This window comes from Moschus berezovskii, chromosome 2, assembly GCF_049115385.1.
Source record: "Moschus berezovskii isolate FMDL1 chromosome 2, NW_MosBer_1.0, whole genome shotgun sequence".
In the NCBI taxonomy this organism is placed as follows: domain Eukaryota; kingdom Metazoa; phylum Chordata; class Mammalia; order Artiodactyla; family Moschidae; genus Moschus; species Moschus berezovskii.
In genome coordinates, this window is record NC_142461.1 from 33175304 (window position 1) to 33191374 (window position 16071).

The 16071-nt window shown below is 38.4% G+C and overlaps 1 protein-coding gene across 1 annotated transcript in view; it reads left to right on the forward strand.

Annotated features, from left to right (window-relative positions):
• Positions 1-16071, forward strand: part of ABCA12 (ATP binding cassette subfamily A member 12) — a 207109-nt gene that overhangs the window by 14607 nt on the left and 176431 nt on the right. Inside the window, exon 2 of the mRNA XM_055398430.2 lies at positions 3711-3804. Within this exon, the coding sequence (XP_055254405.2) occupies positions 3711-3804 (94 nt within the window). The remainder of the gene's footprint in view (positions 1-3710; positions 3805-16071) is intronic.

Below are 16071 nucleotides of genomic sequence, written 5' to 3' on the forward strand. Positions count from 1 at the left end.
CCCTGATGTGTGTTTATGTAAAATCAATATTTCAGCATTTATCCCAAACAAACAAAGTTATGGCTCATTGGTTTAGTATTTAGATCCATGACATTGCATTTGCTTCTAGGTTGTTTATGATAATATTTAGAATGGTGTTGCAAGCAATCCTGCTGCTCTGAAAATTTAAAATTTGCCTATTTCTTGCTTTTGTGATTAACTTGTCAACCTTAACATTTCTATGATCACAATGTGGAGGGCTTTGGATTTATTATCCTTCTATAGTGCTGTATGCAGAAATGTTCTCCAGACCTCTCTGACCTAAAATCCTGAGGGAAATCTTGTGATAATACATTGTTTATGGGCTTGCTGTGGATTTTACCTGTAACAGGGTCTCAATTACCTTAAACTACTTCAATACAGATTGCATTTTTTGTTTGGATTTAAATCATGTCTAAAATTAATCTCAGAATTTACTGAAACGTACTCATGAAACCATCAAATTAGATCAGCCAAAAGATAACTTAAAGATAACCCATGACAAATGTCCCTTATTTGAATGTGAATGTACATTTGTGTTGGTGTATTTGATTTCAGTTGCTCACTGAATTCTCATAAGGTTGCTATGGAAAATGAATGAGCTCGTTCTGTCGCTCAGTCGTGTCCGACTCTTTGTGACCCCGTGGACTATAGCGTACCAGGCTTCTCCGTCCATGGGATTCTCCAGGCAAGAATACTGGAGTGGGTTACCGTTTCCTTCTCCAGGGGATCTCCCCGACCCAGGGATCGAACCCGGGTCTCCTGCATTGGAGGCAGATGCTTTAACCTCTGAGCCTAAAAAGTAGCTTTGGGGCACTAAACCTAATCAGATGAATATGTTTTTAGAAGAATAAATATGACTTTAAATATAAGACCAGTAAATCCACAAACATCAAATATTTTTAACCTTAATTCCTTACAGTATCCTTTTCAAATGAGTCACATAGAATAAAAATGGTACCTTTGTATCTAGGATCTTCAAAGAATAGACTAATTTTTGAACATATCAGAGATTAGGCTAGAATAGTAACACATCTTATATTTTCATAGCACATGTTATTCCTATACACTTCCTGTAGTACTTTCTTAATTGTTCCTTGGAGCGGTATGATTTTTTTTTTTTTTAATGCTAGTTTAAGTGTCAGGTGTCCAGATCCTTGTCCCCTGCTCTGCTTCCCAACTGGGTATCTAACTTTGGATTAATTATGCTAACCTTCTGCAGCCAAAGAATAAAAAAGGGAGCTGGATCAGATCAAGGCTTCTTAACCACTTCTGTGCTATGGATGTCTTGGCCAACATGGCGAAGCCTATGGTCCTTCTAAGAATAATGTTTTTAAATCAAGAAAAAAATAGCATTACAAACAAAACCAATTATATAGAAATTCAGTTTTTAAGTATCAAAATTCAAGTCCATGATATGATAATGTATGTTTATATAGCATTAAATAAAGGTGAATCCATGACAATTCTAATTGTAATTCCATGATAATTATAAACAGTACGTTGAAGTATCTGTAACAGCACTAATATGATTTGCAAATATCTGTGGTTTCTATAGGTGACAAGGTCACAGGTGCTACTAATAATGTTGTGGTTCCTAGCCTATATTCATCATTAATGGAAATACATTAATTTCCATTAATGGAAATATTATTTCAGTCATAAGTTGGAGTAATTAAAAATATAATCTTTATTTTCTATCCAAGTTTACAAATGCCCAGAATTCTGTTCAGTAGGTGAGCTCAAACGAACTTTGCAACAAAAATATTCCAACATTAAACAGTTCTGCTAGTTAAGTGGGGTAATATGCATTTAGAATCACTCTATTCCACGAGTGGTCCATGGACCACAGGCAACAGCAGCACTTACCTGGAGCTTGTTAGAAAGAAATACAGTACCTCTAGCCAGCCTTAGATCTACTGAATCTGAATCTATGTGTTCACAAGATCCTTAGGTGATTTCGCATATTAATGCTTGAAAAACATTGCTATAGCTGTGAGTCTGTCTGCAAGCTTTTACATGTGGTTAAACTTAGTACCTTTGGAGAAGGCAATGGCACCCCACTCCAGTACTATTGCCTAGAAAATCCCATGGATGGAGGAGCCTGGCAGGCTGCAGTCCGTGGGGTCGCTAAGGGTCGGACACGACTGAGCGACTTCACTTTCACTTTTCACTTTCACACATTGGAGAAGGAAATGGCAACCCACTCCAGTGTTCTTGCCTGGAGAATCCCAGGGAGGGGGGAGCCTGGTGGGCTTCTGTCTATGGGGTCACACAGAGTCGGACATGACTGAAGTGACTTGGCAGCAAACTTAGTACCTTAGACTGATAGTCAACTTGCTCCATTTTTAAAAACTGCCCTTAAACCCAAAGCCTAAGAATTTGATGACATATCTGCCAGCAAGGAGGTCAGTGCTAATGGAGACACATGGAGATTTTCATGGAAAATTTAGCTTGAACATTACTTAAGGATTGGTAGTTGAATGGACCTAGATTGTTTCAGAGAACTGAAGAGCCCCAGGCAGTAGATTGAGATTTGGCAGAAGCACATCATCTCTGAAAAATGGGGGAGGAATGAAACTATGTCTGACTGCATTATCAGAAGCATAGTTCAAGTTTGACTTACAGGCAAATGTTCTGTGTGGTTTGGTTCAAGCACTCTAACTGCTTGCATATCACAGTTAATGTTCTTGTGAAAAGAAAAGTGGAAGTCACTCAGTCGTGTCTGACTCTTTGTGATCCCGTGGACTATACAGTCCCTGGAGTTCTCCAGGCCAGAATACCGGAGTGGGTAGACTTTCCATTCTCTAGGGGATCTTCCAAACCTAGGGATCGAACCCAGGTCTCCCATGTTGCTGACAGATTCTTTATCAGCTAAGCCACAAGGGAAGCCCAAGAATACTGGAGTGGGTAGCCTATCCCTTCTCTAGGGCATCTCCCCAACCTAGGGATCAAACTCAGGTCTCCTGCATTACAGGCGGATTCTTTACCAACTGAGCTGTCTTGTGAATACATGTTTTTCACTGCTCTGGAACCAACTTTACAGGTATGTAAAATATTAAGCTGATGGTATCTTATGAACTGAATCATGTTTACATGGGGAGGAAAGCTGCTCCTGAAGTGTCTTACAGTGAAATTCTCTAACAGAAATTTTAATGTAATATACATTCATTGAAGGCTTCCCTGGTGGCTCAGCAATCATTCATTCATTCACTTGTTCAATAATGTTTATTGAGTCATTATCCAATGTCACAAACTAATCTTTATACTTGAGCATAGCATGCTAATACTGGAAGTGGTAAGCTATGTCTTGGTTGAAATTAGGTTGGGTTTTGTACGCGCTGTTTAGCATGTTAAGCCTTATTCAACAAACAACTGGGAAACTCTAAAAGATTTTCAAGTTAGGAATTTCCTGATCATACTTGACTTTTAAGGTCGTCATTCTTGGGGTAGTTAAGAAAGGTCATTGGAAAGCGGGCTTCAGAAGATCATTTTAAGGTTTTAAATCTGGAAAATTCCTTCTTGCATTTATTTCAAGGTCTCTTACATTTTTAAAAATCTCATTCCTTTCTTATTAATAACATTTATAGGCAAATATCTAGCTTGTATTGGAATTTTGTAGAATAATGTACTTGTCGTCAGGTGTTTTGGTTTAGCAATATAATTAACATTTTTTCTGTCATTATTTGCAGCTTTGGACACTTGTCTTGATTTTATGGCCAGTTATGATTTTCATAATTTTGGCTATTACCCGGACCAAATTTCCTCCAAGACCAAAGCCAACTTGTAAGTAAATGACATTTGTTTATTTCTATAACTTTTGGATTCTGGTTAAAATTTATTTTGCTACCACTTTAGTGCTTCACTCTAAAATTCATTTTTTGAGTAATTTTTCCAATTGGAAATATCAATATTTGTATAAATACTTAATATGTCTTTTCCTCAGTCTTTTGAATTAAAAGAGTAAGAAGTTGAGCCTGTACTGTTTGTCTAGAAAAATATAATACGTAGAAGCCAGAATATATTTTAATCTTTAACTATAAAATTTTAAATCACTTATCATTTGTCACAGATTATTCATAAATATCACCATGTTGTGTGCAACACAAACAGGCAGCCATCTCAAGCTAGATCATCCTTTACTTTTATATCATGGGAAAACCATAGACTGGAATTTAATCAACTGAATGATGAAATCCAGAGCATTATAAAAATCTCATCTCTCTTCTGGGCTAATATTTGAATGGTGCATATGTATCAAAACATTTAGTTTAAAAGAAAATTTTTTTCCAATTAATGTTGGTTAGGTATATTTAATAATTACCAAGTTATAAAACTGGCATAGTACCCAACTCAGTTCATGATTTCTTTTGGACCTTGGATGAAATGTGGAAGAGATTCAGAAAAGTCTTCAGAATTGAGCAGGATGAGCTTTTAACCCCTCAGATTTGACCAAGATTGGTCTTACTTTTGTTTTTAAACTTTCGAGTCAGTTTCTTGGAGAGGAGTAAAGTCAAGTCAGATGTCTCATGTTTCACAAAGCAGCCATCTCCTAAAAAGCTTGTAAATAAGATTTCTGAGAAATCAAATTGCATTTCAGATAAATTATGGTAACTCACCAAATAAAAGAATACTGTGCTGAATTATTTGTAAAGAGAATAATGAGCTAGTAACTTTTAAAAATAAGCACAGTGCTTTTCAATCACCTGGTCTTAAGAAGTAAGATGAGAGCTATGGTGGAATCTGCTTGAATCATACACAATATGATAATTCAAAAGAAAATATTGATTCAGTTAGTGTGAAGCATTTAAACTCTTGGTGCTAGAATAAAAAATTCCTTACATTTGAATTGCACTCAATTATTTCTAAAGGACTTTTGCACAAATTTTTATGTAGAGTTATTAATGAGATTTTATTAGGTTGTTTATAAAAAATTATAACTTTATTTTCTTCATATTGTGCATATATTAGTTCTATATAACAGGTTAATTCATTGCTTACTGTTGGAAGGGCTTCCCTGGTGGCTCAGATGGTAAAGAATCTGCCTGCAATGAGGGAAATCTGGGTTTGATCCCTGGATTAGGAAGATCCCCTGGAAGAGGGCATGGCAGCCTGGAGAATCCCCACGGACAGAGGAGCCTGGCAGACTACAGTCCATGGGTTCACAAAGAGTCAGACACGACTTAGCGACTAAGCATAGCACAGTAGGATTTACTGAAAATGGAAATGACAACTCACTCCAGTACTCTTGCCTGGAAAATCCCATGGACAGAGGAGCCTACAGACCATGGGGTCGCAAGAGTCAGACACGACTTAGCGACTAAACTACCACCACCAATAGGATTTAAAGATTCATGGGGGAAAATCATGGAGAGCTCTTACTATCCCACTGAATTATGAAGAAAAGCTTGAAAAAAAACTATGTGACAAGTGCTTCATAGACCAAATAAAAGGCTCTGCAAAACAGACAGTCCAAAAGGAAATGAATAACCATTTTTAACTATGAACCTGTTATCATACTCTAATGATAATTGGTTTTGAGGATTGTTTGTGGGGAGGAGGGAACAAAATTATAGAAAAATTGAAACATTAAAAGTATTTTTATTGGTCTCTCAGGCCTTATAAGACTAAGTCTAGAAAATAGTCAGTTGGTTTGTTATTAGAACTGAATGGGACCCTCTCAATTTACAGATGAGAACACTGGGACCCAAGGATATTTTAAATTGCCAAAATTCAGTCATGTGTAATAAGAGGGAAAGGCATTAAAAACTACTTTTACTAAATCATTTTCCATAAGATTTGTGTGGTATTTTGGTGGCTCAGACGGTAAAGCGTCTGCCTACAGTGCGGGAGACCTGGGTTTGATCCCAGGGTCAGGAAAATCCTCTGGAGAAGGAAATGGCAACACACTCCAGTACTCTTGCCTGGAAAATCCCGTGGACAGACGAGCATAGTAGGCTACAGTGCATGGGGTCGCGAAGAGTCGGACATGACTGAGCGACTTCACTTCATACATAGATTCAAATGAAAAGTATGTCCAAGATTTCAGCTCACCCTATAATCAGTAGAGTATAAAATGTAATTTTATCATTGGAGGTACTATTCTGTAGAGTAATGTAGAGAATCTAAAACTGGTATAGATGCAGTTACTTTTTTTCCCTCCCTTGTGATAGAGAGGGAATAACTTCAAAGTGGCAGTTTGGATTTAGATTTTTTAATTCTGTTTTTTAAAAATTGTTGTTTTTTTGTTTGTTTCTTACATCTGCTATACCAAAAGATTAAAATGAGCTAGTAATAATCATGATAATTACTTCCTGATCTTCTACTATGTAATGGCTGTGTCATTCATTTCACAGTCAAGAAAATTAAGGCACAGAGTGATGAAGTAACTCATCCAAGATTGCACAGTTAATAAGTGGTGGTGTCACAATTTGAACCCAGACTGTCTGGTTCCAGAATATGGTTTTAAGCTTGTGGGCTGACATTTCTTACATCTAGTAGTCAGTGATAATTTTTCATGTTTCAGTTAGGTTTTACAAAAGTAGACAAAAATTAGAAATTAGGGATATAAATTCCTTCTCCATCTCTATCATGAAATATGAAAATATGGACAAGAGGAAGATTCTGAGGTATGTAGAGTTTTTAATGTGAAATGCTGCCTCTGTTTGGCAAATTCTGCATGAATCATTGCAGTTCTAGTATCACAGAAATCAGCTCCTGCTTAACAAATTAAAAATCCTCTTTGGGCTACAGTGACTTCTTCGGTACTAGTTGGGCAATAGAGAAATGAGGATGAAACTCCAGACTACACCCCAGTTGAAACTCAGCTATGGTGAAAATGGGAGTTGTCATCCCGTGAGCACCTTCTGCTCCCAGATTAGCCAGGCAGGTATGTAGGACTGATAAATCATTCAGAATAAATATCATCAACTCAAAGGACTCCTTCCATAGTCTTTCTGATGAGGACTCTGGAGAAGACTGGGTTTCTGGAGAGTAAGGGAACTGCTGCAGTCCCTGTCGTGGTGATCACCAGACAGGGGCAAAATGCGTACTTTCAGCATCATCTGCCTTCATTTACTCCCTTTTGTGTTGCCACCAACAGCTTAGGTAACTTGCTCCTGTGAATAATAAGTTCCAAGTAAAGAACACTTTCCATAGGCTGGCAGGAGTCCCAGAGGCTTCTTGTTCACATGGAGAAGAAATGGGCTAAGGCGCCAAGTTTGAAATAGCTCTAAGCTCTTGTAATTGCTATAGGCAGTGGCTTGTCAAGAGGCAAACATTAAAGCCAAAGTGTTATACTTAGGGAGCAAAAGCAAACAAAACCAAACCAAGCTCCCCAATCACATTTAGGCAAAGTCAAGCTATAATGTGCAGTGAGTCACTTGTCTCCCTTTAACACGTACATTCTCATGAAAGGGCAGGCAAACAGTTCCTCATCAGTGAGGAGCCGACTGCTTTTCAAGAGTAGTAAGACCCTGCCGTAGTGAGATAAGTGGTCTCCAAAAAAAATGTAGTCTTGCCAACATGAGGTCACATTTTATGAAGTTAATGAAAAGCATTATTTTTCTCGTGTAAATATCACTAAAAGCATAATGGAAATTCTACAAATATGATCATGAGATGAATGAAACACCCACTGTCTCAAGACTGTCTGTCACTTTCGAATATCCCTGCCCCCTCAGAAGAGAAGAAACCCAACCATCCCACATCTGGAAACAGGAAATGTTGGAAGGCAACGGAAAATGCCAACTGGAATGATACCCAAACTTGTGTTATCAGAGGGTGATATTGATTCCACCCATCCCGATGTGACTCAGTAGCTTTGGGTAAATGCAAGGTCATCATTCCTAGAATGTCTTTTGGCTTCCAAAGCATACCTTTTGCCTTCATGAATGTGATAAAAATAATAATTAGAACAAAATAATAACAAAAACTTTTATTGACAACTTGACCACCAGCAGGTACCTTGCTAAGTTCTTTGCATATATTTCCTGAATTAATCATCTCCTTTAATATGACTATTAGAAATGTTAAGTAATTTACTAATTTTCACATAGTTACTATGTGCCTGAGCCTTGATTTTGACCACAGTTCCCTCCCCTCTCCCAACCCACACAATGGGTTTTTCCAGGTTACAAAGGCCGACAATGGCAATCCTAAAGTCTGACTCATTCGAGTTTACAACATCTCCATTTTCTTCTTCATACCACCTGTTAGTACTATCAGAGATAGAACATGGTTGTAAAAGTGAACTCAGTTTGTCAACGGCTCTAGGAAAAAAAATATAAGAAGAAAGATTGGAATTATTGATTAATTGGCCGTTTGTGGGTTACATGGGTGTTGTTATACCTTTGGGATCTGAATTGTTAAGAGGAAAGAGCTTATGAAGGCTCTCACTGATGACGGCTGTGAAGGCCAAAGAAGTGAGGTTTTCATCTGGCCCTGTTCTTGTTGCTGACTTTTTGTGTGGCGTGTTTTTATGGAAATAAAGACAAGTGCATGAGGACAGAATTCCAGCGTGTATCATGCTCCCCCTAACACTCATGATTTAATAGTAATAGTTGAGGGACCTACAGTAAACAATATGCTTTTCTGTGTTGATTGGCTGAAATTAATGTAGGCTTTGTTCTGGGAAGCTCAGAACTCGTCATCATTCATCTTCTGCTGAGGCTTGCCCCATCCAATTTCTCCATTCTCAGGCGTGCCAGCCACACTAGGCTGTCTCTCAGGTTAGAACCATCTGAGTCATCTTGACTCCTCCCTTTACTTCACCTCCCCAAATCACTATCCTTCAGTTCAGAACCCATCTTGTGAAATGCATCCTGGAGTTATCCCTTCCTGTCCATCCTTCCTACCACCCTTTGGTTCAAGATCTCATTGCTTCATGCCTGGATTTCTTCAAAAGGTTTTTGTTTTGTTTTGTTTTTTTCGGGGGGTGCGTTTCTGGAAGAACTGACTCTAATACTTCTCACATTTTGTCATCAGATATATCCCTAAAATATTCTTCAGGTCAATCAAGTTTCAACTCTTCTTTTGTCTCACTTTCAAGACCTTCATAATTAGGATTCATCCAGCTTTCTGTTTTTTTCTGTTGGGCAGTATGTTGTGTGTGCCTAAAGAAACCATGTCTGAAAGTCTTCTGCATGTCCCATGTTCATAGCTCCTCCTCATCATCTATTAAACAACAAGCTTCCATCTATGGCCTACTCTTTCACCTTCCTGACCATTCGAACTACAGCTATTTCTCCTTTATGTCTTTCTTGTGAATGTATTAGTTAGTAGTGGTTTTTGAGTGACTTATGCTTAGTCTTGACTCATTGGACAGATAGTACATGTATAGCAGAAATCAAATCATAACTTCAAATTCTTCTCAGATACAGCATAATTCCCAACATAGGGAACAAAATAGAAGTGCAGTATATTGGTCAGAATTTGATCATTTGAAAAATTGATATGGATGCTTGGATTACAAAACTCACCCAGAGATGGATAATAATAAAAAAATTATCAGTGTAAATCGGGTGGATTAAGGACAAGAAGTTAACTTGTTTAGGGTTGATTTTTACTTCTCTGATCCAAATAAATATGAGTGTGCTATCAAAAATGTCTATATGGTTATATTTGGAAAAGACAATAGAAATAAAGCTCTGTCACTCCTCCCCAGGTAGATTCACCTGGGAATTTCCCTCACAAATTAATAAGTTCTTGTGAATGCATACAAGAGATTTTTGTGTGGGAGAGATTTTACAAGTCTGCTTCTTGCTTAAGTTCCATAAAATGCTGGAACACTTTTTGAATTTCAAAGCCAGAGTCCTGTCATTTACTTTTTCCATCTGTGAATCAGTAGTTAACTTTTTTGGGAAACATTACTGACCCTTTAGATGGTAACACGGAGATAAATTCTGGAAATCCATAGACACTGAGTCTGCGATTAGACTGTGACTGTGCTTCTTCTGGTATTTGGGCAGATCGTGTGGAGCAGAAGGAAGCGGAACGTGAACACGGCCCCGCCACTCTGAGCTCAGGGCCGGCCACAGCTCCTGCTGGCAGTGGCCCATCTCTCTGACTTGGAATTCTGCCAGTCTCTCACACAGTGCAGATGCACACCCTAATGCTGCATAACATGACAAAAGAATTTCTCAACTAATCCCCTCTTAGGCTTGGTACCCAGAGTTGCACCAGAGAACCGGAAATACCTTCAAGTACAATAACATTTAATTTAACAAGTAGAAAGATAAAGAGTAAAGAATAGCTGTTGATTGCACAGTGGAGGAGGTGAGGAGGAGGAGGAGATTGTCTTTTTTTTCTGGTCATTTCACATCATCCCTACTTTTAATGATTCACCTGACAAGCTTCCCAGAGTTACTGCCTCACTGAAAAGTGGCTCTGGGAGCCACGTGTCTTCTTTTTCACTCCTTTCCCCTTTTCTTCCCTTTTCTTATAGACCAGAGGAATTACTATTATGATCACATAGGGACCTCTAATATCCAAGCCTGTATGATAAATACAAATAAATAAATGATTTCTTATAAAATTCTTATAAATATAGTAATGTCATTTGCCGAGGTGACTACTCTCAGTTGATGTTTCCATTATACCCTTGAAGCTCAGAGTCTGATTTAATGAAGTGATTTCAGCCAATTATTTGCACTTGTCAGAGGGTATCAAGCCCACACACAGGCTCACAGGTGAGGGTCTGGCTTCATGGTTGGCTGTCTGTGCGTTTTCCTGAGTGACTGCTTTATTAAACCTTCCTTTAAGCATCACCCAAGAAACGTGGCTTGCCAAACCTTATTCATTTTTATACTACTCTCACTATTAAAAATTTTCTCTGATTCGGTCATATCATGTCCTTTGCTTCGATAAATGAACCAGTGTATTTTTAGAGTGAAAGTATCTCTCATGGAAGAAATGTCACAACATACAATATTTTCTTTTCTCAGGTCAGTTAGAATTTCATGTAGGTTAGAATTAGAGTGACTTTTAGTATTTTCACATTTAAAAAATAAAATCTTTATTTCAATTATATATGTACATATTTAAGCTTATATATAAAATCATTACTATTATGAGAGGCAATGTAGGGGCTTAGAGCACAGACTAGAGATCCAAACTGCCTAGATTCAAACACAAGCTTTGGGTAAATCTCTTGGATACTTGGAGCCTCATTTTCCATATCTGTATATTGAAGTTAATGATAGCACCTACTTCACAGAGTTGTTGTGAGAATTATATGAATTAATACTTGTTAAATACTTAGAACAGTTCAGTTCAGTCGCTCAGTCGTGTCTGGCTCTTTGTGACCCCATGAATCACAGCACGCCAGGCCTCCCTGTCCGTCACCAACTCCCAGAGTTCACTCAAACTCATGTCCATTGAGTCAGTGGTGCCATCCAGCCGTCTCATTCTCTGTCGTCCCCTTCTCCTCCTGCCCCCAATCCCTCCCAGCATCAGAATCTTTTCCAGTGAGTCAACCCTTCGCATGAGGTGGCCAAAGTATTGGAGTTTCAGCTTTAGCATCAATCCTTCCAAGGAACACACAGGACTGATTTCCCCTAGAATGGACTGGTTGGATCTCCTTGCAGAAAAGTTCCTGGGACCTAATAAGAGCCACGTTAGTGTTGGATATTATTTTTATGTTATTTATGATATAAAATATTGTTTATATTTTTAATATATATAGAAAGTATAATATCAATAATTGAGTATAATTGAGACAATCTAGCTTCTCATTATTTGACTGATAAAGAAACCAGCTCAGACAATTTAAGAACTAATTAAAGTTTCACATTTATTCTTCTTATTGTCACAGAATTAAAATGTATCTCTTATGTCTGTGCTGATCCAAAACATCATGAGGACTCAGAGCAAAAAGTCTTCACCAGACTATACATCAGGAACAATAATCAATAAATATAAATGCAATAAATTCCACAGTGGAGGTAGGACCAAGACCAGAAGCAGCAGAGAAGATGGAGTCCAGAAAATTTTACCTGGAATCAAGGCTGGGCTACAAGGAGGCGTAACCAAGGCAAAATTTGAAGGATTAACAAAAACTCAGTAATCAAGTTCAGTCATATTTTATATTCTAAAATATCAATTAATTTTTAAATTCTGCCTTAAAAATATCAAAATTTTAAATAAAATCAAGATCAATATTGCTGCTTTTTCTTTGGCCTTAGGCTCCAGTGTGGCTCATATAACACTGCTGGGGGTGTCAGGAAAGGCTTCACAAGAAGATCCAATGTCTTAGCATGGCTCTTGAGTAATGAGTAGGAGTTTGTCAATTAGACAGAGTCTTTGCATTCCTAACAGAGAGTGGTCAACATGAGTGAGGGCACAGGACATGAAAGAGTTAGATGTGCCAGGAATTTGGAGTTTGCTCTGTCTGAAACAAAGAAAATTTTTATTGCAAGCATTGGGAGATGAGGCTTTTTGGTCAATATTAAAAATATTGGACTTTATTTTGAAGAGGTGAACTTTTTAGTAGATTCAGTTCAGTTCAGTTCAGTTCAGTCGCTCAGTCATGTCCGACTCTTTGTGACCCCATGAATCATAGCACGCCAGGCTTCCCTGTCCATCACCAACGATTACTTTTGTTGAAATATATTTTTTTCTGACCATAGAAATACACACTATTTAAAAGTTTAGTAACATAAGTATTAATGTCTCAGAAAGAAGTCCCACATAAGCTTTCCTTCTAAAGATAACCATTGTTAACATTTCAGTGTACTTTTTCTTGTACTTTTTTCTATGCATGTAACACAAAAATGTACACACAACTAAAATCTGAACATTGGGATCATATAACATTTTAGAAAAAGCTCCTGAAGCAGAATTAAAGATGGTTTAGTATGAACTGGTAAGTGGTTTGAGCACAGAGTTCTGGTTTTAAAATTTGCACTTCACTTTTCATTTTCATGATCTCTTGATTGCCCTGGAAATGGTAAATTTTTAAACACCCCTTCCTTCAATTCCTCACTTTCTTCCCAGATTTTCAAATCCAGATTTCTTTAGACAGTCCACGGGATCGAAAAGAGTCAGACATGACTGAGCAACTAAACCATCATCACCACTCTTTGTAATATGGAGGTTTTCCATGCGCAACTGGCTATAATCCTCTAATTTCATACTGTCCAGATGAGATGAACACAATTTAGGGCAACTCTGGGGAGTGGAATTATAGCTAGAGAGAAAATGATACAGGAATCACAATACTGACAGTATTTTTTCTCCTTATCTTTTCTCTACCTTCATGATTTGCAAACAGATAGCCTTAACCACTCTACCTTAATCTAAATCATCTAAATACACTTGATGAAAGATGTAGACTTCAGGAGTTTGACTCTAAGCTTTCTGAATCATCACCTGGTGAAGGTGATGGAGAAGGTGCTAGAGATGATGAGGTGATGAGGTGCTGAGTGTGGTGACTGGGGGTGGTGTTGAGGACCTGACAGTTTAAAGAACTCCTTAGGTGATTCTTATGCAACCCAATGTTTGAGAGCTATGTTTTCCTTTCTTTTTAATTATCTTTTCTTATTTTAACTCAGTTACATTTTCTACTACCTCCCTACTGCTAAAGTGAACCAAGCAATGAATTTCATTCTTTGTGTAATCTTAAAGAAAAATTTGCTTTCACCCTGTTATCTTCCAGCCATTCCCAGCATTTCCTGCCTCATTTTAGCACAAATCTCTTGCTGCAATCCTAAAGATGTCCACAGGTTTACCATTTTTCACATCTCATTTTAAAGACAGCATTTTCAGGACAGTTGAGAAGGCCTCATCTTAGAGAGTACTGTCTGATTGGTGACTAAAGAAGGAAGTACTAATAATTTCCTGAAGTTTTCTGCACAGGTGTTTCTCCAAGATGATTTCATGGTTAAGTTACATACCCTGGGGAATCCAGTTTCACTTAAAAAAGTGCTCCGCGCTCAAACACTGCATCATTGTGCTGCTAGTTTCATAGATATTAGGAGAATGAGAAAACTGTCCAAAAAATTGTTTCATTGTTTTGGAATTGCTGCCTTTGTGGAGATGATACAAAAAAGCTTCTGGAGATTCATATTCTACATGGCATGCCTATATCTGTAACAAACAGGTTCTTCTTCAGTCGCCAATCTTGTCCATTTTTTTACAACTCTATGGACTGTAGCAAGCCAGGCTTCCCTGTCCCTCACCATCTCCCAAAGTTTACCCAAGTTCATGTTCATTGAATCGGTGATGCCATCCAACCATCTCATTCTTTGTCATCCTCTTCTTCTGCCCTCAATCTTTCCCAGCATCAGGGTCTTTTCTAATGAACCAGCTGTTCACATCAGGTGGCCAAAGTATTGGAGTTTCAGCTTCAGTCCTTCCAATGAGTATTCAGGGTTGATTTCCTTTAAGACTGACTGATTGGCCAAAGAAGAGTATGCTAAAGAGTAGAGGAGATCAAGTTGAGAGTCATTCAATCATGTGATGTTTGTGGTTTGCTTTTTTTTTTCTTTTAACATTCAGATTTTCCTGGTTCACACCCAACTCTTCTTTTTTTTAAATAACTTTTTATTTTATATTGAGTTTAGCCAATTAATAATGCTATGATAGTTTTAGAGGAACAGCAAAGGGACTCAGCCATACATATGCACGCTCAGTCATTTATTCCCATTCAACTCTTTGAGACCCCATGGACTATAGCCTTCCAGGCTCCTCTGTCCATGGGATTATCCAGGCAACAATCCTGGAGTGGGTTTCCATTTCCTAGTCCAGGGGACGTTTCCGAACCAGGGATAGAACCTGCGTCTCCTGCATTTCTTGCATTGACAGGGAGATTCTTTTATCACTGTTTCACCTGGGAAGCCCAGCCACATGTACATGTATCCATTCCTTCTCCAAACTCTCCTCCCATCCAGCCTGCCGTATAACATTGAGCAGAGTTCCATGTGCTATGCAGTAGTCCTTGTTGATTATCCAACAATCATGTACAGTTTTTAATACTAGACTTAGGAGTTTGGATCTTCTTCTGTAGTAATAGAAGCCTTGTGAAAGTGAAAATCACTCAGTTGTGTCTGACTCTTATACAGTCCGTGGAATGAATTCTACAGGCCAGAATCCTGGAGTGGGTAGCCTTTCCCTTCTCCAGGGGATCTTCCCAACCCAGGGATAGAACCCAGGTCTCCTGCATTGAAGGGGGATTCCTTACCAGCTGAGCCATAAGGAAACCTCAAGAATACTAGAGTGGGTAGCCTATCCCTTCTCCAGAAGATCTTCCTGACCCAGGAATCTAACAGGGGTCTCCTGCATTTCAGGCGGATTCTTTACCATCTGAGATGTCAGGAAATTGTGAGGAGGTATACAATTTTTCTTTTTCCAATACAGAAGGTTCGACTAAGGGAATTTTGAAAGATTTTCTGCTATAATTGTTTATCTTCATCCACGTGTTTCTATCACAGGCCGTATTAGTTTTCTATAACAAATTACCTCAAAAATTTAGTGGCAACAGCAGTAAATATTTTTTAAATTTATTTATTGGCTGTGTTGAGTCTTTGTTGCTGCGTATAGGCTTTCTCTAGTTGCAGCAAGCAGGGGCTACTCCCTTGTTGTGGTGCCAGGGCTAAAGGCTTCTCATTGTAGTGGCTTCTCTTGTTGCAGAGCGTGGGCTCTAGGGCACACGGACTTCAGTAGTTGCAGCTCACAGACTCCAGAACGTGGCTCAGTAGTTTGATGCATGGGCTTAGTTGCCTCATAGCATGGGAAATCTTCCCAGACCAGGGATTCAAACTCGTTTCTCCTACACTGCAAGGCGGATTCTTTACCACTGAACCACCAGGGAAATCCAACAGCTAACATTTATTATCTTCCAGTTCCTATGGGTCAGAAATTTGGTAACAACTTAACTGTGCAGTTTTAGCTTTGAGTCTGTCGTGAGATTGCAGTTAAAATTTGGCTCTGGTTGCCTTCACATGATACCTTGACTAGGGCTGGAATGTCTGTTTTCCAGGTAGATTGCTTACCTGACTAATGGGTTGGTACCAACTGTTGGTGAGGAGCCTCAGCTTCTGTCTGTAAGTTGTTTCA